Raw genomic sequence first — 27,686 nt, forward strand, 5'->3', positions numbered from 1 at the left:
GGGATATGAGATCAACTGTTTATCCTCATCTGTGTTTACTTTCCTTGGTCTGCTCTATAGTAAGTAGTTGTTACTATCTAGATACTTTTGCAGCTTAACTGGCTCATGTTTGGCAAAGAAAATTTTTTGTGTGTAATTGATAGCTATAGTCTGAAAAGTTGAATGTTATTTTAGCGACCGCTTTCTGACTCTTCCATGTGCAGCAGACTGTTCAGAAGGTAACTCCTGTATGTGACTTTTTACAACTAGTCACACTGTTAGTATGACTGGTGTCCATGGAGGAAGGAAATTTGTATCAAACATTGCTTGCACAAGTTGCCTTTTGAAACTAACTAAAAATAGAGGACAGCTCATTGCTGAATTACAGAATGGGAAGACTGTAAAAGCTAAGTAATTCTGAGGAATAAGGAGAATGATGATAAGTTTGAAAGAATTTTAACAGAACTTGTATAAAAACAGATTCCAAGTTGAGAGGACCCTTAGAAAAAACTTCTTCAGTTCCATATCCTGTTGTTTCAGTAGATTAACTTAATCATCTACAATATCATGTGGTAGTGTGGTTATCTTTTTTTCCATAAAAAGACCATAGAAAGCTTAATTCCTCCCACTGAGATGGAAAGGAGCTGTGTATTATGGAACAATTTGAGAATCAAAATAATGCAGGAGGTTTTATTTCTGATTCTTCGTATTTTTGAGGCTTAAGTTAATGGCTAGGACTGGTTACCATTAACCTGAAAATTCTGTCCTGACAGTTTGCAATATTGTTTTTCAGAGAAGGATTACATTTTCAGAGTTGGACATGAAATAACTCTGTTTTGCAAAATATGTATCAGTTTAACTCCATGTTAGATTCTAGTTCATTTTGAACACTGAACTTGCAAGGGATAAAACTGAATAAAACTTCATGTTCTTACAGAATTTATGTTCTTTATATTGTCTTCCATAGAGAAGCTGGACCATAGTTCTGTTCTTTCTGCAGTCTCCAAAGTCATAATCCTTCGGTGTGTTTCAGGGCTGGTAACTGACCCCATGCTTGTGTGCTTGTGAATATGGATTAATTTTTTCATAAAATTGATGTTAAGTAGAAAAAACATAGTTTTAATCAAATGCTAAGTGTTAATGTTAATTAATTGTAATTAAATGTTAATTACTGAAAGCTGGTGTAGGATCTAAGATATGATACTGTTGATTTAATTCACTGTCTTGACTGTGAAAGCATGCTGGAAGCAAACACTGTATTTTTCTATTCTTCAGACCCTTACAGTGTATTTCCATAGGGCTTCAAAGCTGGTAAGTTAGGTAAATGTAGGTCTTTTGAAGCCATGGTAAATGTGTAACATAAATGACTGAATAATTTGGGAATGGTAAAAAGCAGGAGATAACCTTATCACTTGCTCACAAAGAAAATGGCGCTTGGAGAACTGTATTACTGCATTCTATATGATTTTGGTGTCACTCATTGAAAAATGATTTATCTGTGAAGGTTATTTGATGTATTTGCTGCTTTGTGGTTTAAGGACTTAAGTCTCCTGTGTTTTTTGCAAAAGTCAGTCCGTGGTAACACGTTATTTTGTGATAAGTTAATGTTCAGACTTTAAATTTACTTTCAAAAAAATTTATTATTAAAAATAAGCCTATAGCCTTTCTCAAAGAAAACAGATTTGTGGAGTCCCAGTAGCTAATACACTAGAGAGAGGGGTTAGGGCCACTGTGTTTTATGTGCTGTCTCAAATACTTGAGAGTTCCCAGACAATTGAATTATGTTACCCAAAGTAAGCCCGTGCTCATCAGATGGTGGCTACACTGTGTCATAAATTTTCCAGAGATACGATCATGAGGGTTGGCTGAGAGGAAGAAAAGAATGACTCTGAGTTGAAAACTAGGCTTCCTGGCAATTCTGTACTTAGGTGCATCTGTCTCTTGTGCATTCATAAATCGTTCTGCTGGTTGTAGTTACTTTCTTTCACCGTAACCGTTCTGTTCCTGCAGAATATCCAGAGTGAGAGGAATGAAAATTTTACACGTACAGAGAGATGCTGGATATTTTTAGGAGAGAATTCATGTTAATTTAGTTGTTTTGCCTCACAAATTGTGATACTTCCTGTACTGTTCCGATATGCTTATTTTACATAATAGGAAATTCAGTAAATAGGCAAACACGTTTCAGGCTAAAAGAAAAAATACTATGGATGTCATACAAAGATACGATAATCTATAACTTAAGAAATGATCCTGAAGATTTTTCTCTGTTCCCAAACCCACCTGATGGTATAAAAAATGAATGAGCTTTATTTATAGTAACTAAGTAGAGGCACAGAATAATAGGGTCTTTCTCCAATACAGAACAATAGTTGTGAAGGACTAGGAGAGCCTAAGGAAACAATCTCACAGTCAGGATGATTGCCAGTAGTTTCCAGAGAAGGAAAGCTTGATGGCTATTGGTATTTTTGCAGGCTTTGTGACAAAGAAAGCTTTTGTGGAAGGACCTGAAGTATAATGAGGTAGTGCTAATGATGTTTTTACAAAGGTTTCCTTCTGTGCCTAAAGAACAGCAAAGGGGAGGACTACAGTAAAGTAGACTTTTTATTTTTATTTATTTTTTAACATCATCTCTCCTTGGCTCACACTGACATGTTGGATGAGAATGGATGAGATAAGTGTGACCAGGAGGAATGGGAACTCAGCTGCAAAAAGCCTTGAGCAGCAAATCTTTACTATGGTAGAAAAGAGCAACCTAATGCTGTGACTCCACAGTCAGCAGAGCTTGTTGTTTTGACCTCTGCAGAGGCATTTTTTCTATCCAGGCTTCGCTCCCAGACATTGTCCTACACCACCCCTTGTCCTGGCATGCATTTAATACTCTGAATCAACTAAAATTACTTTTGAAACAAACAGATAACAAAAAAAGCAAAACGCCAAACAAGCAAAAAAGAAACCAAACTCCAGAAAAGCACCTGTGGGACTGTGGGAATTTTTTGTTCTGTTTTTAATTGTATTAATGTGTTGCTGTTAAAATAGCACAAGTGGCTTCATGCCCCAGATCTGTTGCAAAGTAAGCAGTAAGGGTGTATGGCTGGGAGGAAGGCAGAGCTTTTGTTGTTCCACCTCTCAAGGACATGCATCGCTATGTAGCAGTTTGAGATTTTGTGTAATGCCGATTAACTGGGGACTGTTGCTGAGGTGATTCTCTTCTCATCTGTCTCCTCTCGCTCCCTCCTTGCATTGGACCTAGTAGTTGTTTGGCCACAGAGTCAGGTTGGGAAGTAATCTGATGAAAACTGATCAAGTGAGAAAGGAAAGGATTAGTTTTCCAACATCTAATTTGACAAGAATTTCAGGGGAGCAGGACTGCCGCTCCTGATTGTAACCTGTGGTTTCTCAGGGTTAGTTGTCACACCAGTTGTGCTAATGATGCAGTCTTTTATGATACAGAATGAGGTGATGTTTAGGGCATGTTGTCAAATTGAGCCCTAAATGGAAGCTGCCAAGAGGGAAGGATGTTGTCGGAAACTAATTGTAAAATACTTCCTGTCTCGTGTTCGTTCTCATATTTCTGCTAGGTTGTGATAGTAGAGGAAGAGAAATAGCTTTGAGACATGAAGCATGACTAATAGCCTGAGGATGGCTCTAGATTGGAAGGAGTATGAAAGATATCAAAAAGATCAAAGTTAAAATTCTTATCAGTTTACAAACATGTATAGTAGTCATTAGGGTTTGTTGTCTAGTGCCTGAGCAGGAAAAAAAACCAAAAAGTGACTGTCAGGACCTCTGTAGCCACGTTGAACTCTTTAGTAGTAAAATACCTGCAAGGAGGTGCCCTGCTGGGAAGACTGATTTCTCAGTCTGCATAGAAGACTTAGTTATTCAGTGGATTGGATTAATATGTTAAGGAGGTATGTCTCTGTGTGTGTGTGTGTGAACACTTCTTCACCTCCACAAACTGTGGGGGTATGAAAAGAACCAAGCTCTACTAGTCATAACTGAAGGATGCTAAAGAAACTTGGGAAATTCAGGCTGTTAAGCCAATTAAGACGAAAGAGCATATAATCCCTCCGTAGCCTTATCACTTTTTTCTACTAGCAGGCATTGTTAAAAGTCGACGGAAAAAACATGTAAGACTTCACTGAACTGAGATTGAAATTAAAATTGGAGTTTCAAATATCAAATTATTAATCATCCAAATATAACAAGGAGACAGACTGACATAGAGGAATAACTTTATGAATGACATAGCTAGAACAAAAGAGATGGAGACAAAGAATATGATCCCTCTGCCCTGCTGCAACTTTTTGTTAGTATCCTAACTGCTAGGCAGCAAGAGACCTTATCTTCCAAGTGAGAAACTGTAGGTAGTTCTTAAACTGACATATTTTACTCTGTGTGTGTGTGTGTTATCTTTTGGAATTCAATGAAAGAAATTTTAACTAAATCTCAATACTTACTAGTCCCAAACAATAGTGCTTTGGAAAAAATAACTAACTGTTTATGTCTGGGCTCCACTTCTTTGTTGGGTTTTTAAAGAATTATGATTTATTTTTTTTTAAGCTAGAATAGGCAAAGTTCTTCAAGGTTTAATTCTGAATTTAATTACAGAATTATTAGTGAAAGATTAAGGGAGCTTTCTGTTTTGGCCTTCCAGGATTTTGTGATGCACAAAACTTGAAAAAGTAGAATACTAAAATATGTACAGGTGTGCAGCCTTTCCAGCCAGGTAAGAGAGTGCAGAATCTAGTTGCGGGGAGTTACCTACCTTCAGGGTGATCATGTTTGCTCCTGAAACATGTAGGAAAGAGTTGGAGAAGTCAGCGGAGCTGTGATTGATATGAATAGCTTTGGGGCTAAGTTTTGGAGTGTGAGGGTACTGTGGTGTAGGGAATGTAGATATGTTACCTGATCAGAAGAGATGTGCAACTCTAATGGGGTTCAGCGTGTTTTAACTCAGTATCTGGAAGTCACCTTACCCCACCGCCACCCCCAGGAATTCATAGCAGTAAGGTAGACATGGAACAGTACAACACTTAATGAAAGAAAAGTGAAAATATGACACACAGAATTGCACGTGTAGGCCAGTGTAGGTGGTCTGTATTAAGGGGAGAGGGAAAGGGACAGGCGGTGAATGTATAAATGTAATAGATTTATGTGTATATATCTCTCTATATATACACACAGTTATAAATCTATGAATAAATAAAAAGGTATAAATAAGTTTTGGTGGCAGACTTATGATACACAGAACATAGAATGGAATCGTAAAATGGTTTGGTTTGGAAGGGATACTTAAATAGGTCATCTAGTCTAACTCCCCCTGCAATGAGCAGGGACATCTTCAACTAGATCAGGTTGCTCAGAGCCCTGTCCAACATGACCCTGAATGTTTCCAGGGATGGGGCATGATCCATAGAAACATGTTTGTTCTGTTGTGGACCAAGCTCTTCCCCTTTCCTTCCACCCAAAAACACGCACCTGCAACAATGCCTTCACACCCTGTCCTCAATTGTATCTGCCTCTGTTTCTGCTCTTTAATCCAGCCTGTCTCTACTCCACGTAAAGTTAATGTTTCCTTATTTCTATTACCTGATCTTTTAGAGGCTTATTTGCATAATTTTCTGTAAAAAAAAAAAAAAAAAAGAAGCGTATACCAGCTCATGTGGAAAGAAAGAAGTGAATTGCTACAGGGTGGGCAGCATGATATTCTAGCATCTACCCAAAGAGAGTGTTCAGAAAGGGTAGTTGTCCCACTTACAAGTGCCAAATCTCATACTCAGTCTTTGTCTTCACATTTACATTTATTTGTAAAAAAGTTTTGTACCATTTGGGTTGCTTTCCAGATTTTAACAGGTTGTTCATATTTTGAATCTAGAAAATTCTGGGATGACTTTTTATTAACTACCTGTCTGATAACTCCATGGGTTAATTCTTGCTGTTATATGCTATGAAACATGTATTTCCAACATACATTGATTAAAACCACTCTCATTTTAACATAACTGTTAAGTATGATATTCTGATATGGCTACAAGACTACATGGGAAAAATTAATTAAACTGCAGTTCAAGTTATGTACTTGATTATATTTTAAAGTTAAACCAATTTTGCTTTTTATTCATTTGCTAACTGTTAGACAATAAAAGTTTTGACTGGAAAATATATATAACGTGTGTGTTTTATTTAGGCTTTGCTCACTGCAGTAACATCTCAACACATAGAAATCCACGAAGGAACAGTGCTACAGGCTGTCAGAACATGTTACAATATCTATCTAGCAAGCAAAAATCTTATAAATCAAACCACAGCCAAAGCCACCCTAACGCAAATGCTGAATGTCATTTTTGCACGTATGGAAAATCAAGCAGTAAGTGTCTCAGTATCTTTATGTATAAACTAGCTCTTAAAAGCACACCAGCTTGAGATATTTGTTTTGTCATTATTAGAATGTTTGGCTTTCTAACTTAGGTATTTTTGGAGGGAAAAAAAAAAATCTGTTATCTTACATTGTTCTTTTTGTGTTTTGCACTCTGAAATAGGTGTGAAATGTGTTTTTGGGTGGTGGGAGCAGTGTATAGGATTTAAACTTCTTATAGTGGTCCTCTATATTTAATGGACGTGTTCAACTTCAGTTTCTATTGGCAGGCTGTCAGGAGATGCCACACTACCTGCATAAGAGTGCACATGGAGTACCTGAGTGTTAGTGACATGCTCCAATGTTGTGATGATAAACACTGAAGAAGTAATCCATGATTAAAACAAAAAAAATTTAAAAAAACCACCAAAAATACTAAACAAAATGAACTTTTCAGTCATGTAACCATTTACATTTTTTAATGTTTTAATGTGTAGCAGTCACTAACAGATACTTATATGTCACTGAAATGGCTATTGTGAGTTATCAGTGGGGACCTCAGCCTATGACCTGTGCCTTCTACTGCTGATGATAAAGATCAATAAGGCAAAGTAATTGTCCTAATTCCTATTAAAAAAAAAAAACAAAACAAAACCAACCAAAACACAAACAAACAAGGAGATGCCCAAATTTAAAACTGTTTGAATTCCTAGAATCTTCTAGAAGTAATTCTGCTGTATTATTATAAATTGTAAGTTTTCCCTAAGAATATGTAGTACTTTCTTACTTTCCTCTTAGAAGCAGCTGCATGTTGGCACATATGACCATCACAGTTGAAGTCTTATGAGGCATTTTATTTATGAGAAATATGGCAAAAGCTATGCAGTACCCGAGTGTTTTGAGAAATCTGTGTAGTTACTGTCTTTTTAAGCAACTTAATATAAAGAGGTTTACTATTATTATTCTGCAATGGAAGTCTTCATTTTTGCCAGACTGTAAGTTCAGTCTTCATGCAAGTTGGTAAGTATTTCTGCTTGTTTTGCACACTCGGGCCAAGTTATTTTGATATGATAGCTAACAAATGCTAGAAGGAAGTATTTGAGTTGTAATTTGAAAGGTAGTATCTACTCAGGGATCTATAGCACCCCAAAAGTTGCAGCGTTGAAAGCTTTAAGTGGAAGAGCAGAGGGCTGAGGTCATAGTAGCCAAAATGACAATATAAAAAGTTACAAAACTTTTGGTAACAACTAGGCTCTGCAGGGACAGAAAGCCAGTCCATAGAGCATTGCCTCAAAGACATGCTGCCTTGGTTTGACTTTAATGACTGTTGTCTGAACCCATTAGACAAGTTACAGAAATTCTTCCCTTTCCGGGGATCCCAGATCAAGGAACGACAAAGCTAAAATAGTCTTTGGCTTACAGTTTGAAGTATTAAGATTTCTTCCTGAGGATCTGTCTTCTGTAGTGTTTTGGAAGTGAAGCTCTTCTCAGTTTTAACTCCTGGTTTTGTTTCTTTTTCCCTGGATGTTTAGTTGCTTTCCTTTTTCTTTTTTTAGTCTTCACCTTAATCCCACGTGCTTGTAGGATAGCAGAGGACTAGTGTATTTTTCTTTGTGAGAGCTTTCTAATAAGAAAAAAAAAATCTACCTTGATTCTTCTCCATGCAGTCTTTGTACATTTTTGCATCTATAGGCTGAACTTCATTATAGGGCAAGCAGACAACTCTTAGTCCTACACTATGTAGTTTTAGTCATCCCTCTTCCACAATGAAGGTATGGGTAAGTGCAATATGCATAGCTGGGAAGCAGCCCTCTTACAAAGGTTTATCCCATGATAGTAAAATTATTTATGATAATAGAAAGGATACATTTTCTTGAACAGTTTTTTGTTCACACAGTGCCTTCAGAGACAGTAGAGATTTCATGCTTGTAAAATAACATATACAGTATGTATATAGCTCATTGTTTTGTTTTGATAGTGAAATACTTGTATGATTGCAATGTTTTTGTAGCTTCAGGAAGCCAAACAGATGGAAAAGGAAAGACACAGACAGCAACACCATCTACAACAGTCTCCAGTAAGCCATCATGAGCCTGAGTCACCTCAGTTGAGACACATTCCAACACAGACTGATCAGCTGTCCAAAGTACATGAGAGAGAGCTTAACCACAGCACAAATGATATGGATAAGAACCTTCAAGAAGATATCGAGGCAGAAAATGGATCTGATATTTCTAGTGCTGAAAATGAACAGACAGAAGCTGACCAAGCCACAGCAGCAGAAAGTAATCAGTGTGTATTTCTGTTACATAGAGGGAGGGAAGAGGTCTGTAAAAAGAAAGGCTTGAGGATTGTCTTGTTTTCCCTCTCCCAAACCTGGAGTCAGACATATATTTTCAAATAGTTGACTAATGCAAAATTAGACAAAAAATGCCTGTTGTCCTTGTTACCACTGTTAAACTTTATCACAAGTATCATTTAGTTCTACACTGTCTTGTAGTCACTGTAATAAAGATTACATAATATTGTGAATGTTTTTGAGAATAACATCTCAAAACCTGTAAGCTTTCAGTGTTTAATGTACATAAAATACAAAATTGATGTCTTTTGTTGGCATAGGCCTGTGGATTAATTGCCATTTACAGGTTAAACACTGGATTGCTTATATTCTGCAAGTACTGTTTTCAGAACATCCAAACACAGCTTTTTTTAATGTATACTCTCCTATTAATAGATTTGTAATTTAATTTTTAAATATTAAATGCAGGTAGAATATCTCCTTAATTTCCGACTTTCTCATTAATATTTGTTTGGGTTTGTTTTTCTTTTTAAAGATCTTTCTAAAGCTGATGGAGGAACATTTGATGGTGAAAGCAATGAGTGTGAAGAGAAGGCGCAAGAAATTGTAGAAAGTATTGTGCAGGAAATGGTGAACATAGTAGTTGGAGGTATTATATTAGTATCTGTCTAGTCAATAGTGACTGCAGTCTGAATCTTGATATTAAGAATTATTTTAACACTTCTGAATATTTAACTAAAATATGTCATTATTTAAATAACACATGCTGAAAAAAACTGAGTTGTCTCACGTTAGCTGTGCATTATTTAACAGTAAAACGGGCAACATTTCATAGATGAATTTACACTCTCTATTGGAGAGTAATGTTCTTTTTAAAATACAAATACGTGTTCCTTTTTTTCCTGTTTTGTTTCCATGTAAACTCTTCACCAATGGGCCTGTCTCTGTAGTAGCAGTGTTAGCACTACATTTTTCAGTTTGGTGGAAAGTGTATATCAAGTCTAACTTTTTCCCCTCAAAATACTTCTTAGAAACTGGGTGGTATGGTGAACCTGGCAATGTAACGATATACGTAATTTTTTTACTGTAATTCTCATTAGTGGGAATTAAGAGTATTTGGAATTCTTTTAGTTATATAATGCCATGTAAATTCTGCCTTAAGCTCCTCCTTATGATAATTTGCTTATGATTGTTTTAGTATTTAAACATTAGATTTAAAAGCTCATCTTAACTTGCAATCTTATGCAACACATGTTTTTAATTTTTACATCTTTTCTGGTAGATGTGGAAGGGACTGCTGAAAATGCAGGTGGTGATGGCACAATTGTAACGTTAGAGGATGGCAGTGACAGTGAAAACATTCAGGCAAATGGAATTCCAGGGACTCCAATTTCTGTTGCTTATACACCATCTTTACCTGATGACAGATTATCTGTCTCTTCCAACGACACTCAGGTACAGGCAATTATAAATTAGGAAATACTGAAAGAAGTAGTATGTTTTAAGTGTTGCCCAGCACTTGTGTGAAGAGTGCTTAATGTAATTCCATAAAATAAGTTACTTGGATGAATTTAAAGTATTAAGTCACATTCTGAGCATTATTCTATTTTAATGCACTATTTAAATTTAAATTTTGTTGGTACATTTTGCACACGATGCCTTTTTTTATCCTAGCGTATTTTAGCTGCCCCACAGAATACACTGTTCCAAGATTAGAGAACTCAGTTTCCTGTCTTTTGAAGTTCCTGAGAAACTGTAATTCTAGTGTTCATTATACATAATGAAGAATATATCAAATTATAGACAGACTTCTGTAATTTCGGTGTGCTCTTTTCAAATAGTAAATAAAGATTTTGAGCCTATAGCATCACTTTACTGAAATTATTTCCAATTGAAAGGTTCACATCTGAGAGGATTTGATTTTCATTAACAAAAGATGTGAAAACATACTCCCTCTCTTATATCAGATACCAGCATGTATGCACTATCAGCTGACAGAGAGTATCTGCTGTCAAAGTGTACAGAGTAATTAGATTTGGGAATAACAGAATTTTAAGCTAAAAAAGGTACAGGTGACATATGCCAAACAGAAGATTGACATTAAACATGTTGCTTATATAAGGAACAACAATACAGAATTGCAAGAACTTAATAATAGGAGGTGATTATTGTACCATAGAAATTTTACCAAACGTATCTTGCCACAGATACGGAACTACTTGCATTCTATTAAAATGTCAAATTTTATTTTTAAACTCATTACCTGCTGAAAATGTCTGAAGGCAATTCACTGCAAGTTACCCTACTTAAACATGACCTACCTAATTTCATGACAGTCTTTAATTAATTTTGACTTTTTAGTGAGAAGGCAATTTTTATTATGCAGTTTGTTCATTTTAATTGGACTGCAGAATATTTTGTTTTGTTTTAGTCTTGAGACCATAAAGCTGTAGTGAATTGGTTGTATTTGTATAATATGTTAACTTCTTGTTGCTAGGAGGTGGGGATTTCCCTACACACCCTGCTAATGCAAAATGGAATACTGAAATATGTTAACTTCTTTAGGAATCTGGAAATTCTTCAGGACCTACCCCTGGTGCTAAGTTTTCCCACATTTTACAAAAGGATGCCTTCCTTGTATTCAGGTCACTGTGTAAACTCTCCATGAAGCCCCTGTCAGATGGACCGCCAGATCCAAAGTAAGTAGAATTAAGAGTTCTCATAATGGATCTTTTATTTATGGAAAAAAAAAATATTTAGATATTCTGCATGTCCACAGTTATTGAGAAAATAATGGTATGGTTAAAAAAGCCTGGAAACTTTGAAAAGGTACTTTTATGTTTTAATGCATCTTTTGTATGTTAAATGAAAACAACCTCTGCTACCCATCTGCCTGTTTAAAAGTTTCTTAACAGCATCTGTGCTTCCTGTAAGTGCATCATGTTCCTCCTAGTTGTTGTTTTTCAGAAGAGTTTGTAAAGAAGGTCTTCAGGTATTTTTGGTCTTGGCTAATGCTGCTCTGCTTTTAAGTAATACCTAGGTTCATAATCATTGCTGGTTTTGCCCATGATTTCTTACATCTCTTGTATACTGGGTATCCGGTACGCATACCCAACACTACTTCATCTTAATAAAAGCTCCTCACTTTGAGCTGGTACTGGTTATGATAAATTCATGATACAGTGTTTCATTCTTTTGCTCAGGTTGGATGTTTTGCCAGCCTCCTTAATCAAAACACAAATGTTTTGAAAACAGTCTTTATTTGGCTGGTTTGGAAATCTTGTCCCCTAACTGAAGATACTGTGTTTTCAGTTTGGCTTAGAGAATTGTTTGTTGTAAACAATAACAAAAACTCTCCTCTGTAGATGGGTACCAGGATTAGTTGTAAGTGTTGGCAAAGAACTTTGCTTTGCTGAATCTTGGATAGAATTTATATGCATCTTTTTTGCACATTAGGAACTATTCGTAGTAATTTTCAAGAGGAATGCATTTTTTTTCCTAAGATATTAAAACTGTAGTATGACTTCTGATAACAATCAAAGGTCCAGTATTCATCAAGATAAAATCAGCTTTACTGTTCCAAGGTCTAACACTTAAAACAGGTTAACTTTAAGACAGTTTATTTTTATCACTATGTGTCATGGATTTAATAAGTTGAAAAAAATTATGATGTAGTAGAAAGGTTTTGAAGTGTTAGTCTAGAACCATGTTCAAACTGTTATCCAGTGATGCACCACGGGGAAGTCAGGACATTCAAGAATGAAGACTGAGGGATGAGGTTTTTCCTCACTGTTTTTGAGAATTCCTCTTCCAGTAAATGCCATTAAAATCCTGTGGCTTTAGGCAGTTCTCTGAAACTAAGACTGTCCATTTATTAAAGGCTTTAATGGATTAACTCCTTCTGGAAGAGCAGCAGTAGCTATTGAGACACCTGGAGCATCTCATCTGAATCCATGGCATCCTTGAATTAAAACTGATTAAGTTCTTCATATGGAACAAATTGGAGGAAATGGCATTTAGGGCAACAAGAATTAGCTGCAAAGGTATTCAAAGACATCCTGTGTTTGGAGAAGTGCCTAGAATTTATTGGTGGTTCTGAGGCATTGATGGATTTTTGAACTATTACAAGCATGCTGTAATTGAAAGAGGAGGTGTAAGATATCTACAGCTTTTAAAAAAAGTCTTACCTGCCTCTTTAAAAATCATCTTTCAGGTGAAATTGGCCATGAAGTCTTTAGTGAAAATATTTTTGAATTTTAGGTAACTGGATTTGGAGCTTTAGCTTAAAATCACAAAGTTGGGAATTGAGAACAGTGTTATGCTTCCTGGCAGCCTGCTTATGTTTTTGTCTCCTTTTTCCCAGTACTAAAATATGATGGTGGATAATTGTCTGGAAAGTTCACTTAGTAGATTTTAGTCCTTAAACTTGTGTTAAATTAAGTGTGCTTCACACGTCATACAGGATTTGTGACACCAGCAAGTTAGGACTTCAGTTATGAGCTGACACTTTCTGGAAGTAGGCAGTATTTAATCATTTATGATTGAAATTGTCTTCATATTTATATTGTTACATTTCATAGCAAAATATGGTTTGATCATGTGCTGTCTGTACACTTGATACAACGTGATGCAAAAATCAGTCTTTTTGCATCAAAGGAGATTGTTACATTAGGTTCCATGTCGCTGTGCAGTGTTTAAAGACAGGCATTTTCTTGAAGAACTCTTACAGAAAACTGTTTTGGGGCATTTAGTTTGACCTGTAGCCCATTAGGAGGAATGGGAGGAACAAGTTCCTCACTCAGTTTGGCTAGGTTTTGCTTCTTAAAAGTATCTTCAGACCAAAAGTGTAACCTTGGGATTATGTTCTATGAGTTTGAAATGTTTGCAGATTGATTCTCCCCCTCATCCCACTTTGTTTGCCAGCTTGCAGAAATCATTGAGTTTATTTGCAACATACTTGTTATTAATTTGCATTTTTGTTTTTGGCTAGACCAGAATTAGTTGGTGGTTTTTTTTATTAAGCTTGTATTGTTGCTTGTATGCAGCATATATCTAACTACTGTGTGTCACATGTTGACTTGAAGCGCTCCTTACCATGTCTGGGTTGTACTGTATAAAAAATTTCCTGTCATTGTTTCTTATGTTTCATAACTGTCCTCTGTCAGTAGGAGGTTGTTCAATGGAAGATGTGGACTGTCTTGCTGGGGAAGCCATTTGTGTCTATACATGCTCTTCAGAATAGCTGTAGTCTTTTTCATGATGATCAAAAGTGGAAAGGGACATCAGGAGTCTGAGGAAAGAATGCTTTCACTCAGAATGCTATTTAAATTGCATTATATTTTCATAGATGTAGATTTCCTTTACACTTTTTTTTCTGTGTATGGTTGGGAAGGGGATTGGCTGGGGTATGGGGTTTTTTTTGTTTTTTAAAGCATAATTAGTAGCACTGTTCTGACATGAATTCTAGCTTACTTGAGTCTGTAAGAAGTGTGATGTTACTGTGGAGCGCTTGACAACACTGCAGTTGCCTGACTTTGCTATTGCCCTGCTTAAAATAGGCATGTTATGTATCTTAGCTGCTCCTGGAGTGGGATGGGGCCAACAATTGATAAACAATATAAAATACTGTATTTGAGAAAAGAGATTTCAGTTTTGGGATGAAATAGGTCAGGCAGTACAGCTATTGTCTTTATGGTCCTTCAACTCTTTCCATGCTGGTGGTAATGGCGGAGGAGGAAGAAGAATTTCAGCCTTTTGGTAGTCAGGGTTCTGTAGATGGGCTGGATGTGTTAGGTGGGATCTTCCAAAAATCCATCAAAAGGAAAGAATGCTCCCTTCATCATCTGGCTAAGGTAAGCAGCATTGCCTAGTGTTGCTGCTGTTCTGTGATGCTGTACTGCAAAAGAGTGGCTCAATAGTAATGGAGAGAAACCATAACTGGAAAACTTTATTCTTGCCCATTTTCTTGGCTGAAGTGTGACCACTTTAGCAAAGAAGATCAATGTGTTTTTATGACTCGTTCTACACCAGGTTGTGTCAAATTTGAGTTTTTCCCAAACATTCCACATATAAAATCATTGTGGCGTGTATTGACTTTTCAAGAGAATGTTTCATTTTTTTTATGATTTACACTGCTGATATACTGTGTTGTTTTATTCTAGATCTCACGAACTGCGATCAAAGATTCTTTCCTTGCAGTTGCTTCTGTCCATTCTGCAAAATGCAGGACCTGTCTTCAGGACAAATGAGATGTTTATTAACGCTATTAAGCAGTACCTTTGTGTTGCGCTGTCAAAAAATGGAGTCTCATCAGTTCCAGAAGTTTTTGAACTTTCACTTTCCATATTTCTTACCCTTCTCTCAAATTTTAAGACCCATCTAAAGATGCAGATTGAGGTACGTTACATGAATTTCAAATTTAAGAGGTGGGGTGTGTCAACATTTGTTTATATTTAAGTGTAGCTTGGTCTTGTTTAGATAAATTTGTTTTCCTTTCTGAATGTCAGCTTTTGTGTGAGACTTGCCAGATCTTCCCATGCACAGAAACTCTTTTTCACCCAGTGGCAATGGACTTCCTTGCAACAATTCCCTTGAAATCATCTTCAAATAAAGTATCAGCATTTCCTTTGGAATACTTGGAAATAAGATTTGCACTGTAATATCAGAAGTAATGTGACACTTGGTGGTAGCATTAAGTTTGATGAAGTGGAAAGTGACAGAAAAACTTTTATAGGAGTGTTTAAAAAAAAAATCCATCATATCTTAACTAGAACATGAAATGAAGTACCTAGTAAGTAGGCCATTTCATCACTTAATAATAGACATTAACATAAACTAAGACATTTTATAGCACAAAACATGCTTTGAATTACTTTGTGATTGAGGTGAATTTTTACGATCATAACTTACTATGCCCACACTCACTACTATTACTATATGAGTTAGTTTCCTTTATTTAAGAGGTTTCAGTTGGCTGTGGCATGGTATTATCACAGAATGATGCTGAAGCTCAGAAATGAGTGGGTTTGTGGATAAGCTCAGTCAGCCAATATTTAATAATGTAATTAGGAAGTTTTAGCTTTCCACTGCGTAGTACAAATTAAGAAAGTGAGTACACTTACAAAAAGACTATGTAATACATGATTTGTAAAGGAGCTTAAGAATAAAAATTAATGACTTGAAATGCACTGTGGATTCTCTTTGAGGTCACTTGAACAGATTTCTTTCTCTAGGGAAATCCCAACCATTTGATTATTGTAGCCACTTCTCTTAGTATATCAGGGCCTATATCAATACATGTCCCGAAGAAGATAATCTCATTTGCTTAGTCTCAAAAGGTGTACACATGATTTAGTTCCTTGGGCTGTAAGTAGGGAGAAGTCCATATTCTTAGCAATTCTTGGAGTTATCAGAGTCCTGCAAAAACATTGCACATTTTTCTCACTGGATTGGTATTTTCTGTTACAGGGGAAAGCAAGACGTATGTACAGGATTTGTTCTTGACTTCTTATTCTTGTGCCATAGGGTACAAGTAGTTTCTTGGAACAATTGTGCCCATTTGAACCACATGGATACCTTCGTGTGTGTCCCATGTATTACAGATCTTAATTCCACGGTGAATAAAGTAGTAGTGTGCACAGTGTATTCCTGCTGTTCATTTTGGTAATTTTATGTTTTGGGTGTTGATGTGAATACTGAAGCCTAAAGATTGTCCTGTAAGTGTGGAGGTTAAGTACGTGAAAAGGCAGTGAGAAATGTTGATAGTGTTGCTGTTATAAGGACCTTGAATTCGGGGATTTCTTCATCTATGGCTGTTGTGTAAGTTGCTAGTGTTTGGCAGCTTTGGAGGAGGAACCTTATTTTGGCAGTACCAAGTCAGAAGGATATTGTGTTCTGATCACTTACCAGGTTATTTTGCAGGCTTTTTGGGGAAGAAGCAATAGGATTTCCAGTATTTTCTTGAGCGTAGCTTAGATAAAAATACAGATTTGATGACTGATTGAACACACCTTGAAAATATGATGCATTTTGAAGACTTTCAAGGCAAACTGTGCGCTCAACAAGCTGTAGTGCACGTGCAGTGTTCAGCACATCAGACTGGGCTCAGCTGCTCTTCAGTTACACAGCCTGCTTCCCAGAAAGTGTTTGACTTGCTGTGCGTTTGCAGAGCTTACAAGTCAGTGTGTAGGTGGTAAATGCGTTGCAATCCGACTTCCCTGACAGAAGTTTGATGAGCTTCCATCACTACCATCTTTTCCTAAAGTCCAAACAGAAAATGAAGCCATATCTGAGGAAAATTGGATATAGGATACTGTACACTATTGTAGCAGCTTCTAGAATATGCTAAATTAGGACCATTACAACATAGCAGGGCTGCATTTCCTCCTAACCAATGTGAAAGCCAAAAGCTTGATGCTGCCAAACTATCCATCTATTAAAAAGTACAGGGTCAGCAATTTCTAGAAACTTACTCTTTTTCCTGGTTGTGAGCTAAGATTTCCTCCTCGTTCAGCTACTGATCCTAAAGGTTATTCAGAAGATGTGGGTAGACAGGCAGATAACTTCACATTCAGTTTCTGTCTTAGAGCTGTAAGGAGAGCCATATGCTCTGATTTATAATATGCAAAATCTATATATTTTGGGATTGAGGCGCATTCTTCATCTGTGTAAGAAACTTTTGGCATATTTTAAAATAATAGTTTCAAATTCTGTTGAAAGTAAGCCTGCCTTGGTCCTTTGACTTAAATATTCAGCTAACACTGCTGTCTGATAATTAAAATAGTTTGAATTATACCTTAATTGTATTGTAACTGTATTTCTAAATGGGTCAATGAATATATTTGCAGCAAGTCAAGTCCTAGATATCAGGAGATTTGAGGTGTCATTTAGCTATACTTTATTTATACATATAACCACCCTTTAATAACTTTGAATAAGCTATCTTAAACCTCTTGTTTTCAGTTGACCAAACTAAGCAATTAGCTCTTTTCTGGTTTACTTTTCTGTTGTGCTGGGAATGAAGTCTCAACTTTGATATGAATTGCACTGAGTAACAGTGATAGATAGCATTTTTAAATATCTGAAATTTACATGATCAGTATGGTTTTGAGAAGCTGTTCATTCCAAGGTATGCTTGTCCAAGGTTGACACTGGAAGCAAGAAGCCAGCTCTATCTCAGAAGCATAGAGATCTAAAGTGTCTTCGTAGTATGCAGACCTTCCAGCTGATTTCTCTTTTAGCTTAGATTTGGGTTTAATTTTTATACTTGAAACTTTTTTTTCTGCTCCATCAGTGACTTACTTTTTAAAATTCCCTACGAGAAAAAAATTACTTTCCTGATTCCAGAGGATATATAAAATTACTGTCTTTCAGTAAGAAATCAGAAAACAGTAAATATGTGACTATGGAGTGCTCATAGCATGATCTTTATTAAAATTTGATGTCTTCCTCTGTTCAGATTACATAAAGTTGTGGCTAAAATCATTCTAGTACTCTTGAGTATATTTAAGCGCTTGAAAGTCTTTGATCTGTTATGTGTTGAACTCCTTAGGTTTCATAGGGATCCTTTCCTTATTAAGACTAGTAACTGGGATTTTGCTGGTGTGCATTTTTAGAGAAAAAGAGGCTAATAAAATGGAAATTTTGTTTGCGCATTTTGCTTCAGGAGGTAGTTTACCATCAAAGTTGCGGGTTTTCCCTGAACATGTGACTTAAAGCAAAATTAGCCTTGTGCTTATCTCTGCCTGGCTAATAGCATAAAAAATTCTGAAAAAAAAATCAGTGTTATAAGGGAATGTATAATACTTAAAACAAGGGAAGTTATATATTTGGATATTTGCATGTTGCTGTCAGAGAAGACGAGCTTGATGGCTTGAGCCTATTGGCAGTGTTCTAGAAAAAAAAAAAAAAGGTGGGTTTGGTAGCCACTACTGGCTATGAAGGTGTGAGCACTCAGAAGTGCAGAACAGTGATGTAATGCTGTGTAGGATGGTGATGTAATGCCATGTAGCAGTTCACATTTTTGAGTTCATATGCAGTTGCTGCTGCTTAGGAAAGAAGTGAGAAAAAGCCTGTTGTAGCTCCTAAGCATGCTTAGCTGAAATAGTAAGCCTATACTACTAATGGATCTGGCGAGAAACTAATTCAGAGGTAATTAAATAGCCCATGTTCCAAACAAAAGCATCTGTACTGAAGTGATTTCAGGGAAAACTAGTACCTCTTTTAGGAAAGAGTAACTTTCCTATTAATGGACCTGCTGCATTTTTTTGTGCTGTGCCTAACCAGTAACTAATTTCAGTAATCTCATACCATGCAGTTATTCTTTTATGTCAAGACTTTTTTCTTCAAATGAAGATCTGATACTTTAAATTGGTGTAAGTGGCTGTTTGTTTGCACCATAATATCATCATCTCACAGAGAAAATCTTTTGTGGTGAGTGAGGTAGTATTTCCCCTTTCAAAATCCCAAGTGAACTCATAAGAGCAGCTTAGACTTCTTGTTAGGCTAAATTATCCTGAAGGACTTCACATCATTCCCGGTTCTTCTGGTTTTGAATGATCAGAATATAAAGCAAAATTTTCAGCTGGACAGAAGTAATTATTCAAATCCTAATTTGAATGTATCAAGCAGAAGTTGTATTTCCTCCTTTCTTTCCTGCCCCCCTCACCGCCTTTTTTTATAATCTCCTGTACCTCTAAAGTGCTGCTTTCAGAACTATGTCAGAATATTGACTGTCAAAGTGAGTGACTAGATTTTTATTTTTTTTTCTCCCTCTTCTTGGAATTTTGTTAGGTTTTCTTCAAAGAAATTTTCCTGTATATCTTGGAAACTTCTACTAGCTCGTTTGATCATAAATGGATGGTTATACAAACGCTGACAAGGATATGTGCAGGTATTAAGGACCATTTGCTTCTAGTTTTTACATTTTTATGCTAAAGAACAAAACTGTACTTGTCTTTCATCAAATGATCTAGTTTTTGTTCCAAATTTGACAATGTCACTTTGTTTATAGATGCCCAGAGCGTAGTGGACATCTATGTGAACTACGATTGTGATTTAAATGCAGCAAATATATTTGAAAGGCTGGTTAATGACCTATCAAAGATTGCTCAAGGAAGGGGTAGCCAAGAACTTGGCATGTCCAATGTTCAGGTAAAAATTCCACCAAACTTCATGAAGCTTCGTGTTTCTTGGCATGATAGTTTAGTCTTAACCTGTCCATTCCACTCATGTATTGGTTTTGAAATCTTTTCTAGGAATTAAGTTTGAGAAAAAAAGGATTGGAATGCTTAGTATCGATCTTGAAGTGCATGGTGGAGTGGAGTAAAGATCAATATGTAAATCCCAACTCACAGACAACACTTGGTAAGACACGAGACGTGTTTCTTCTGGCTTTAGTAAAGAGCCACTGCAGGAGTTTTGTGCACATTTCTAGTATTTTGATACTGTTCGTGTCCAGATTGGTAAAACCCCTTGCATTAAAAAAAGGAGAGAGAATAAACTTTTTTGTTTTCTTTGGTAAAAATATTCCTAAGTCTGGATTGGTGTCATTTGAACAACTTACCTTAATTGTATGAACTCCTAGAAAGCTACTACACTGAAAAATACTAAATCCTGTTATTTTGTGTATTTCTAGTTTTAAAAGGATCACAAAACTTACTTTGAAGCTGCCATAATTTAATCTAACTTCATATTGATTAAATTACTGCTGAAGCAAGCTGGATGGAGAGCATTTTTTTCATTCATTAATACATAGCTGTAGAACTTTCAGTGTTGTAAGCAGTGAAGTAACTAAATCATTACTTGTTTCTGTCTGACCTGAGATGAAAAGTATTAAGGTTATACCAGAACTTTGAGAATTAAGTGCTTCAAGTTGCAGGTGAAGAAGTAACCTTTTCAGAGGTGGTTAGCATGGCTGGCTGTGAACCTAGAGTACCACTTCCTTGGCGTGTCTGATCATAAAAGCTTTTAGACACTCTGTTTCAAAAAACTTAGAATAGTGTGATTCGCTTCAGGTCAAAAGCAACATTGGACTTGAAAATAAAAGGAAAGATCTGTAACTGGGTTTCTAAGGTGTCATATATTTTTTTACAAGTGCTTACAAGTGATAGTTGTAATTGAAGACTTAAATTTCAGAAATGTGATGGACTGAAAGAATCCTCCTTGATATGTTGTAGTGATTTCTTTTTTTATTGTTTTCCCAACTAAAACAAAAGCACAATATTTATGTAAAATTCATAGACATTGATGATTACCTTACTAAATTTTAGAAGTCTTCATAGAGAATTTGAGAATAACCTGTGATTATAGTTTCTTTTCACTGTATGTATTTTGTATGTATATGTAACCCTTTCCAATTTATAGGCCAAGAAAAACCCACAGAGCAGGACAGCAATGAAACCAAACACCCAGAGACAATTAACAGATATGGAAGCTTAAATTCCTTGGATTCTACTGCTTCATCAGGAATTGGCAGTTACAGCACACAGATGTCTGGCACTGACAACCCAGAGCAGTTTGAGGTCCTAAAGCAACAAAAGGAAATAATAGAACAAGGAATTGACTTGTGAGTGCCCTTTTATCACCCATGGGAGGGTGGATTCTTTTGGAGCTATGAAGATTCCTGGGTTTTTCTTCCTTCTCCTCATAGATACTCATCTTGTGTTAGGAAAAAAACTCTGGATGTAACAGCACTTCCTCTGATGAAAGAGTGCTGAATGGTGTCCCCTTTGGAGCCTGTCAACAGTGTTTTGTGTTAACCTAATTCCTCACAGCTAGAAGATGAGTACTCTGAATGTTTGTTCTTTTTTCTCCAGACCTGCTTGTCTAAAAATAAGATTTTTATATTTGGATAAAAAGAACATTGAATTCGTGTGATCAGTTGAATACGACCCATTTTAGTGTGTATGTTACTAATGAAAGTGCCTATATACTTAAGCTGATGCTTCCTTCTGATTAACTTGTCGTAATTATAACTGAAGGATGGTATATTTTCTCAGTGCAGTCTGACATGAATCTTCTGTGCGATTTCAGCTTTGTCACCTTACCTCCTCCTCAGTGAGGTCACTTTATGCAAAATGGAAGTTTTCTGTAGTATAATTCTCAGACTGTGAACAAACATGCCTTAGTCCTTTAGTTTCTTTCAGTAACCTGGTTTCTTGTCTTGCACATTTCCATTCTTACAGGCAACTCATGGATTTCTTGATTATTTCATACAGATTAAAACAAAATGCAATAGAGCATAATTGTTCCTTTCTGAGCCAAGACTTTGCTATTTCTGTGGAATATTTTTTTTTCTTCATGAGTGCCAGAGTAAATGATAGTGTTTAACTCTGTTTACTGGGAGCTGCTTGGATGCCACACTGACAGTTACGTAGCAAAGAGGAAGAGGCGGCTGTTTACAGAGGAAAAAAAACCATTAAATCATCCAATGATGAAGGGAATAATCGTAGAAGGGAACAGCTCATTCCTGTCTAATGCACAGTTTGATAAAGGAAAAACATCTAATATGTAGATTTTCAGTACCTCATCCAAAATTACTGAATCTTTGTACCTAAGCTGGTAAGACTTTGTGCATGGGGAAAAGGGTTAACTCTCATTCTATCCTGATCTTAATTGTACAGATTCAATAAGAAACCAAAGAGGGGGATTCAATACCTTCAAGAACAAGGAATGCTTGGCACTACCCCTGAAGATATTGCTCAGTTCTTGCATCAAGAGGAAAGATTAGATTCAGTAAGAAAACTGTTTTCCTGATGGTTGTATTTGCTCATGCTAATGTTTTTGTAGTAATTGTAAATCACATGATAGTGTTTTAAAGTGTATAACGTTATTGTACAATGAAGAAAAGAAAACTTCTTTCTCTTCTGAAATGTATAAGTTCAAGGAATTTGGAGTATGCATTAGAGCTATACCCAGTACTATATGCATCCTACAGTTCAGCAAAGTGTAAAGGAAAAGACTGACCTCCTTGAGCTGACTCAGAGCTTGTACTTAATTGCTGGTATAGCTAGAAGCATCTTACCAAACTGTATGTACTTTAGTCCAGTAAAGGACTCCCAGAAGTAATTGTCCTTCAGAGACTGCTAAAAAATAACCTGGTGCTACAACATGAAAAGCATTTTTTTTGCTGCCTCTCAAAGGAAAGTTATTTAATCTGGATTAGTTCTCTGATCTTATTTACTGCTAGCAGCTGTTGCTGGACTCGGAAGGGTCCTGTAACATATGGCTGAGGTGGGTGGAAATATCTCATGTTGGTATTGTCATGAAAAACTTCACTTTCTGAAACAGCAGTCTGCACCATTATGCTTAGTAGCCACCCCATTTACTTTCAAAGGAAAGGCTTGTATATGCCCGTGCATGCACCTGTGACTGAAGTTACAAATTTCAGTATTAGAACTTGGACTCAGCCATCAAAACAAATTCTTAACTTGAGTTTACATATACAGGCATCTTTATCTAATGCACAGTATTTTTCACTGTACTGTATTGCATTGACAGTGATCAGCTTGGATGTTTTTGAGTACCAGCTAGTTACATATGAGCATCGCTTGTATCTGAGACCTGTACTCTAGTGGGAATAAAGTTCAGTAAGCTTTTCATTCCTGCAGTAAGTTTCCTAACTAGAAAAATCATTACAGCAGAGAACAATCAATCACTGCTAATATCAACTTTGTCTTGTGGACATGTGGAATTCTTCTGATAACAAAAAAAATGGTCAATGAGTAAAACCAGAGGAGGAAAGTAGGCAGATATTTATGAGCATGTAAGACTATTATGATGGAATATATGGCCAAAATACTTAGCTTTAGATAGCAGAGTAGAAGCAGGAATATGTCTTAGTTAACTGAATACAGGCCTCTTTTTGTGAGACCTATGGGCAGTGTGACTCTGTGGTTCTTAGTTACTATTTTTTTGCCAGTGTAAATGCACTAGTTTGTCTTTTCTTATTTTAGACTCAGGTTGGGGAGTTCCTGGGAGACAATGATAAATTTAACAAAGAAGTCATGTATGCATATGTAGACCAACACGACTTTTCAGGAAAGGATTTTGTTTCAGCTCTGCGCATGTTTCTAGAGGGATTTCGTCTTCCAGGAGAGGCTCAAAAAATTGATCGCCTAATGGAGAAATTTGCTGCTAGATATTTAGAATGTAACCAAGGGTAAGGCGTACTTTGTTGTCAGAACTTTGGAAAGCTGAATAATAAGTAAAAACTCTTAATATGTTAAATTCGCTGTTCTTTTTCTACTTTCCCCTTTCAGGCAAACTCTTTTTGCAAGTGCAGATACTGCATATGTTTTAGCTTACTCAATTATCATGTTGACAACAGATCTTCACAGTCCACAGGTATGTTGCTAGAAAAATACTTGCCTAATCCATAGACATCTAACTTGCAGGCTTTGTGACAATTTCGTCTTAAAAGCTTGATGTTCAATTTAACACCAGTATGAGTGCAGGAAATATGGTACCTTAAGTTTGTGTATCTTTTAAGTAACAGTGTTGTGTTTCATGGGTAGTGAGATTTGTAAGTTGTTTTCGTTAGACCTTTCTGTAAGGTGTCAACTTTGCTACTCTGTGTTGAATAGGAATTGTGTCGATTTGCTTTCATATTATGGCACTCAAAGTAGTGATCTAACCTACAGTCAAAGCCAGAATTTGTGTAATTACTTAACCGTTGATTTTAACACAAATCTGCTCCTGATTTCAGTCCGTTTGTAAAAGTAATGCAGTTTTATTTTGATAAATACAGCTCAATTCTGCAATGTATAATATTCAAAGTTGCAGTTATTAGCCATCGTCATGTATTTAAGCAAAATCTGGAAAGAGTGTTGAACTCTTATGAGATTATGGGATTGTGTTTAAAGTAGATAGCTTGGTCTGTATGACAAGATAAACCACACTTTTATTTTTTTAATGTATGACTAATTGATCTGAGGATCCTACTGAATGTTTGAGTGTTGTAATGCCTACGTGGCCTTGCATTATTTTGTAGTTTCGACAGTGTACTCCTCCATGTGTTTGATACTTAAAAATGTCTTCTGAATAAGCAGGTTTGTCCTTGATGGTAACTTCATCTGTCTGTCTGCTTTATAGGCAGCATTGTAACTCTGTGAACTTGCCTCATTTACTGATATTAATAGCTGCTTTCTGGGTTTCAGGTTAAGAATAAAATGACAAAAGAACAGTATATTAAAATGAATAGAGGTATCAATGACAGTAAAGATCTCCCTGAAGAGTATTTGTCTGCTATCTATAATGAAATAGCCGGAAAGAAGATTTCAATGAAAGAAACAAAAGAATTAACAATACCCACAAAATCCAGTAAACAGAGTAAGTAGTTGCAATGTTAACTTTCTTCCAAGTATTGGCTCTTCGGTTTCACGAAGCTATTTTAAAATGAGATGAATGAAGCAAGCACTGCTTACTTAACTCAAAATGAGTCCTAACTTCTAATTTAATACCCTTTTTTATATAAATGTGTGATGCTACCTTCAAATCTGTGCTAAATGCAACTGCTTATTTTCACTTCTGCATCTGAATTGCTGGTACTCGGTGCATTGACCATGGAGAAGACAGATTTTGCTGTTGAACAGCAACATAGGGAAACGCGGTTGAGGGCTTTATGAACTGACAGCAGTGCTGATGGGCATAGTGTAGAACAAACACAGTAGTTGTGCCATCTAAGGTAACGGTTGTGTTTTCTTGCCCAGTCTGTCATCTGCAAAAATTTTGCATTATTTGGTTTGTAGGGCCCTAATTTATGCACTTTTTAATTATCTTTTCCTCTCTCAAATACCAGAAAAACTTCTTTGTGTGTTGTGTAACGTGAAGATTCAGATGTTATTCATTCTAGCTTTTCTACAGAGAACATAGGGAGATTTGACTTTTTCTCAATATAGTCAAATTTGAATACTTTTAAGTCCTAGGTTAGCCTTATGAACAGACTGCTTACAGGAGCATCTGGAGAAAAGAATCCCTCTTACTTTCGATATTTGTTCAATTAGTATAATGTTGTATTATAACTTTACAAAGAAGCTGATTATTACAATCTACTTGGATTTCACTTTCTTCATGAGATGGAGGTAACATTACTGAAATGAAAAGGTGTTTAAGGTAGTTGTTCCACAGAAAAAGGTTGTTCACTTATTTTTATTGTTATTTTGTGTGCTGATGGATTGCTACGAAACTTCTGTTTGCTTTGAATTTTGCTTAGTGGATGTGATATTGATGCTGTCAGTTGAGGTGATGGAGGAGAAATGTTTGTTGTGCAAATCTTAAAATGTTGTAAAGGTTTAAAATTTGGTTACGTTTTATACATAAGTTTGCCTTAAATTTTATCTATATTGAAAAGAAATATCTTGCTGATGTAGTAATTTCAGAAAGAAAAGATAATGCAAAGAATGCATCCAAGTATGGCACTTAATGAAAAGTTTTAAAATGTTATGTTCCTGAAAGCACCACTGCTAAAGATGCACAAATGAGAGGAAAAAAAATGTGTTTACAGGTGTTGCCAGTGAGAAGCAGAGAAGACTTCTATATAATTTGGAAATGGAACAAATGGCTAAAACAGCTAAAGCTCTTATGGAGGCAGTGAGCCATGTTCAGGCACCTTTTACTAGTGCAACACACCTGGAGCATGTGAGACCCATGTTTAAGGTGAGACACATGTTTAGATGCTTACCTAGAATATCACATAGTTTCTTAATACAAAATACTGACTGACAGGATTTCTTGAAAATACTGAAGTTTTACATCTGCTATGTTTTGATTGTTTAGTAAGTTATTTTACTTGCTACAGGAAATAAGGGGTTTTGAGCCTTACACTGCACTTTCGTGTACCCTGGAATTCAAGAAGTTTCTATGCTGATAGAAGCAGCATCTTGATATAATGGAGGAGTTACAAGGAATATGTTGAGGAGACAAAAGTATAGAGAGTAGTTAAAAACTCTAAATTACAGGATTTTTATTTCAGGTATAGAGGTGTAGTAAAAAAATCCAGATTTATAGTGAGAAATGACTAATCCCAGATTATTGTTTTGAGTTGCTCCTACTGCTTCTGAGGGAGATTACTTCATTCCATTTTGGGGAAGCAGTTATCAGAACAAACTTCTGTCTAATGTTGGCTGCTACAAATTAATATTTTAGAAAAGCTACGGCAGTCATCTAGTTTTGGGGGAGGTAGCTGGGCCTGTATTATACCATTATTCTAAACACCTGTCTACTCTATTGCATAAGTGCAAAGCTATCTGCATGGCAAATGCCTTTTCCATACCACATCAATTACGAAGAATTTTTGAACTTTGAGGAAGCATTTGGGGGGCAGATTTTGTTACAAGACTACAGAGCATAAGAACATGTTTAGCTCTTTGCTGATTACTTTAAAAGCTAGGAGGTTATCTCCACTGAGAGGAGAATAAGAACAGTCACAAGAAAGAAGGGGTCAGGATTTAGAATATTTCTATCTTACGTGGGTTTCTAACTGAAGATAGATTCATAGAATCATATATGTTGGAAAAGACCCATAAGATCATGAAGTCCAATTGTTAATGTAATGCTACCAAGTCCATTAGCCATGTCCCTAGGCACCACATCTACACGTTTTTTAAATACCTCCAGGGACTCCAGGTGACTCAACCACTTCCCTGGGCAGCCTGTTCCAATGCCTGACAACCCTTTTGGTGAATCACCTTTTTAGTGATTTTTCCTGACATGCAATCTAAACCTCCCCTGGTGCAACTTGAGGCCATTTCTTCTTGTCCTGTCTCTTGTTACTTGAGAGAAGAGAACAACACCCACCTCACTTACAACCTCCTTTTGGGTAGTTGTAAAGAGCGCTAAGGTCTCCCCTGAGCCTCCTTTTCTCCAGACTAAACACCCCCAGCTCCCCCAGCCGCTCCTCGTAACACTTGTGCTCCAGCCCCTCCACCAGCTTCGCTGCCCGTCTCTGGACACGCTCCAGCCCCTCAATGTCCCTCCTGCAGTGAGGGGCCCAAACCTGAACACGGCATTCGAGGGGCGGCCTCACCAGTGCCCAGTGCAGGGGGACGG

General features: G+C 36.4%; 1 protein-coding gene across 3 annotated transcripts in view; it reads left to right on the plus strand.

Moving 5' to 3' along the window:
* Window positions 1-27,686, plus strand: part of ARFGEF1 (ARF guanine nucleotide exchange factor 1) — a 96,122-nt gene that overhangs the window by 38,170 nt on the left and 30,266 nt on the right. For 2 of the 3 annotated variants that reach the window (XR_013927003.1, XM_080380374.1), the window contains exons 5-19: window positions 6,173-6,352; window positions 8,352-8,625; window positions 9,175-9,288; window positions 9,922-10,094; window positions 11,205-11,338; window positions 14,801-15,035; window positions 19,431-19,530; window positions 19,651-19,790; window positions 19,895-20,003; window positions 21,003-21,204; window positions 22,262-22,373; window positions 23,594-23,799; window positions 23,900-23,984; window positions 24,797-24,968; window positions 26,143-26,294. Coding sequence is in view for 2 of the 3 variants with exons in the window: in XM_080380374.1 (XP_080236500.1) it covers window positions 6,173-6,352; window positions 8,352-8,625; window positions 9,175-9,288; window positions 9,922-10,094; window positions 11,205-11,338; window positions 14,801-15,035; window positions 19,431-19,530; window positions 19,651-19,790; window positions 19,895-20,003; window positions 21,003-21,204; window positions 22,262-22,373; window positions 23,594-23,799; window positions 23,900-23,984; window positions 24,797-24,968; window positions 26,143-26,294 (2,388 nt within the window). In the remaining variant the exon portion in view is untranslated. Of the gene's footprint in view, window positions 1-6,172; window positions 6,353-8,351; window positions 8,626-9,174; window positions 9,289-9,921; window positions 10,095-11,204; window positions 11,339-14,800; window positions 15,036-19,430; window positions 19,531-19,650; window positions 19,791-19,894; window positions 20,004-21,002; window positions 21,205-22,261; window positions 22,374-23,593; window positions 23,800-23,899; window positions 23,985-24,796; window positions 24,969-26,142; window positions 26,295-27,686 lie in introns of those variants that run through there. The other variant, XM_080380375.1, reaches the window with a different exon arrangement.

The sequence above is a fragment of the Falco punctatus genome (genome assembly GCF_963210335.1).
Source record: "Falco punctatus genome assembly, chromosome: 3".
Classification (NCBI taxonomy): Eukaryota; Metazoa; Chordata; class Aves; order Falconiformes; family Falconidae; genus Falco; species Falco punctatus.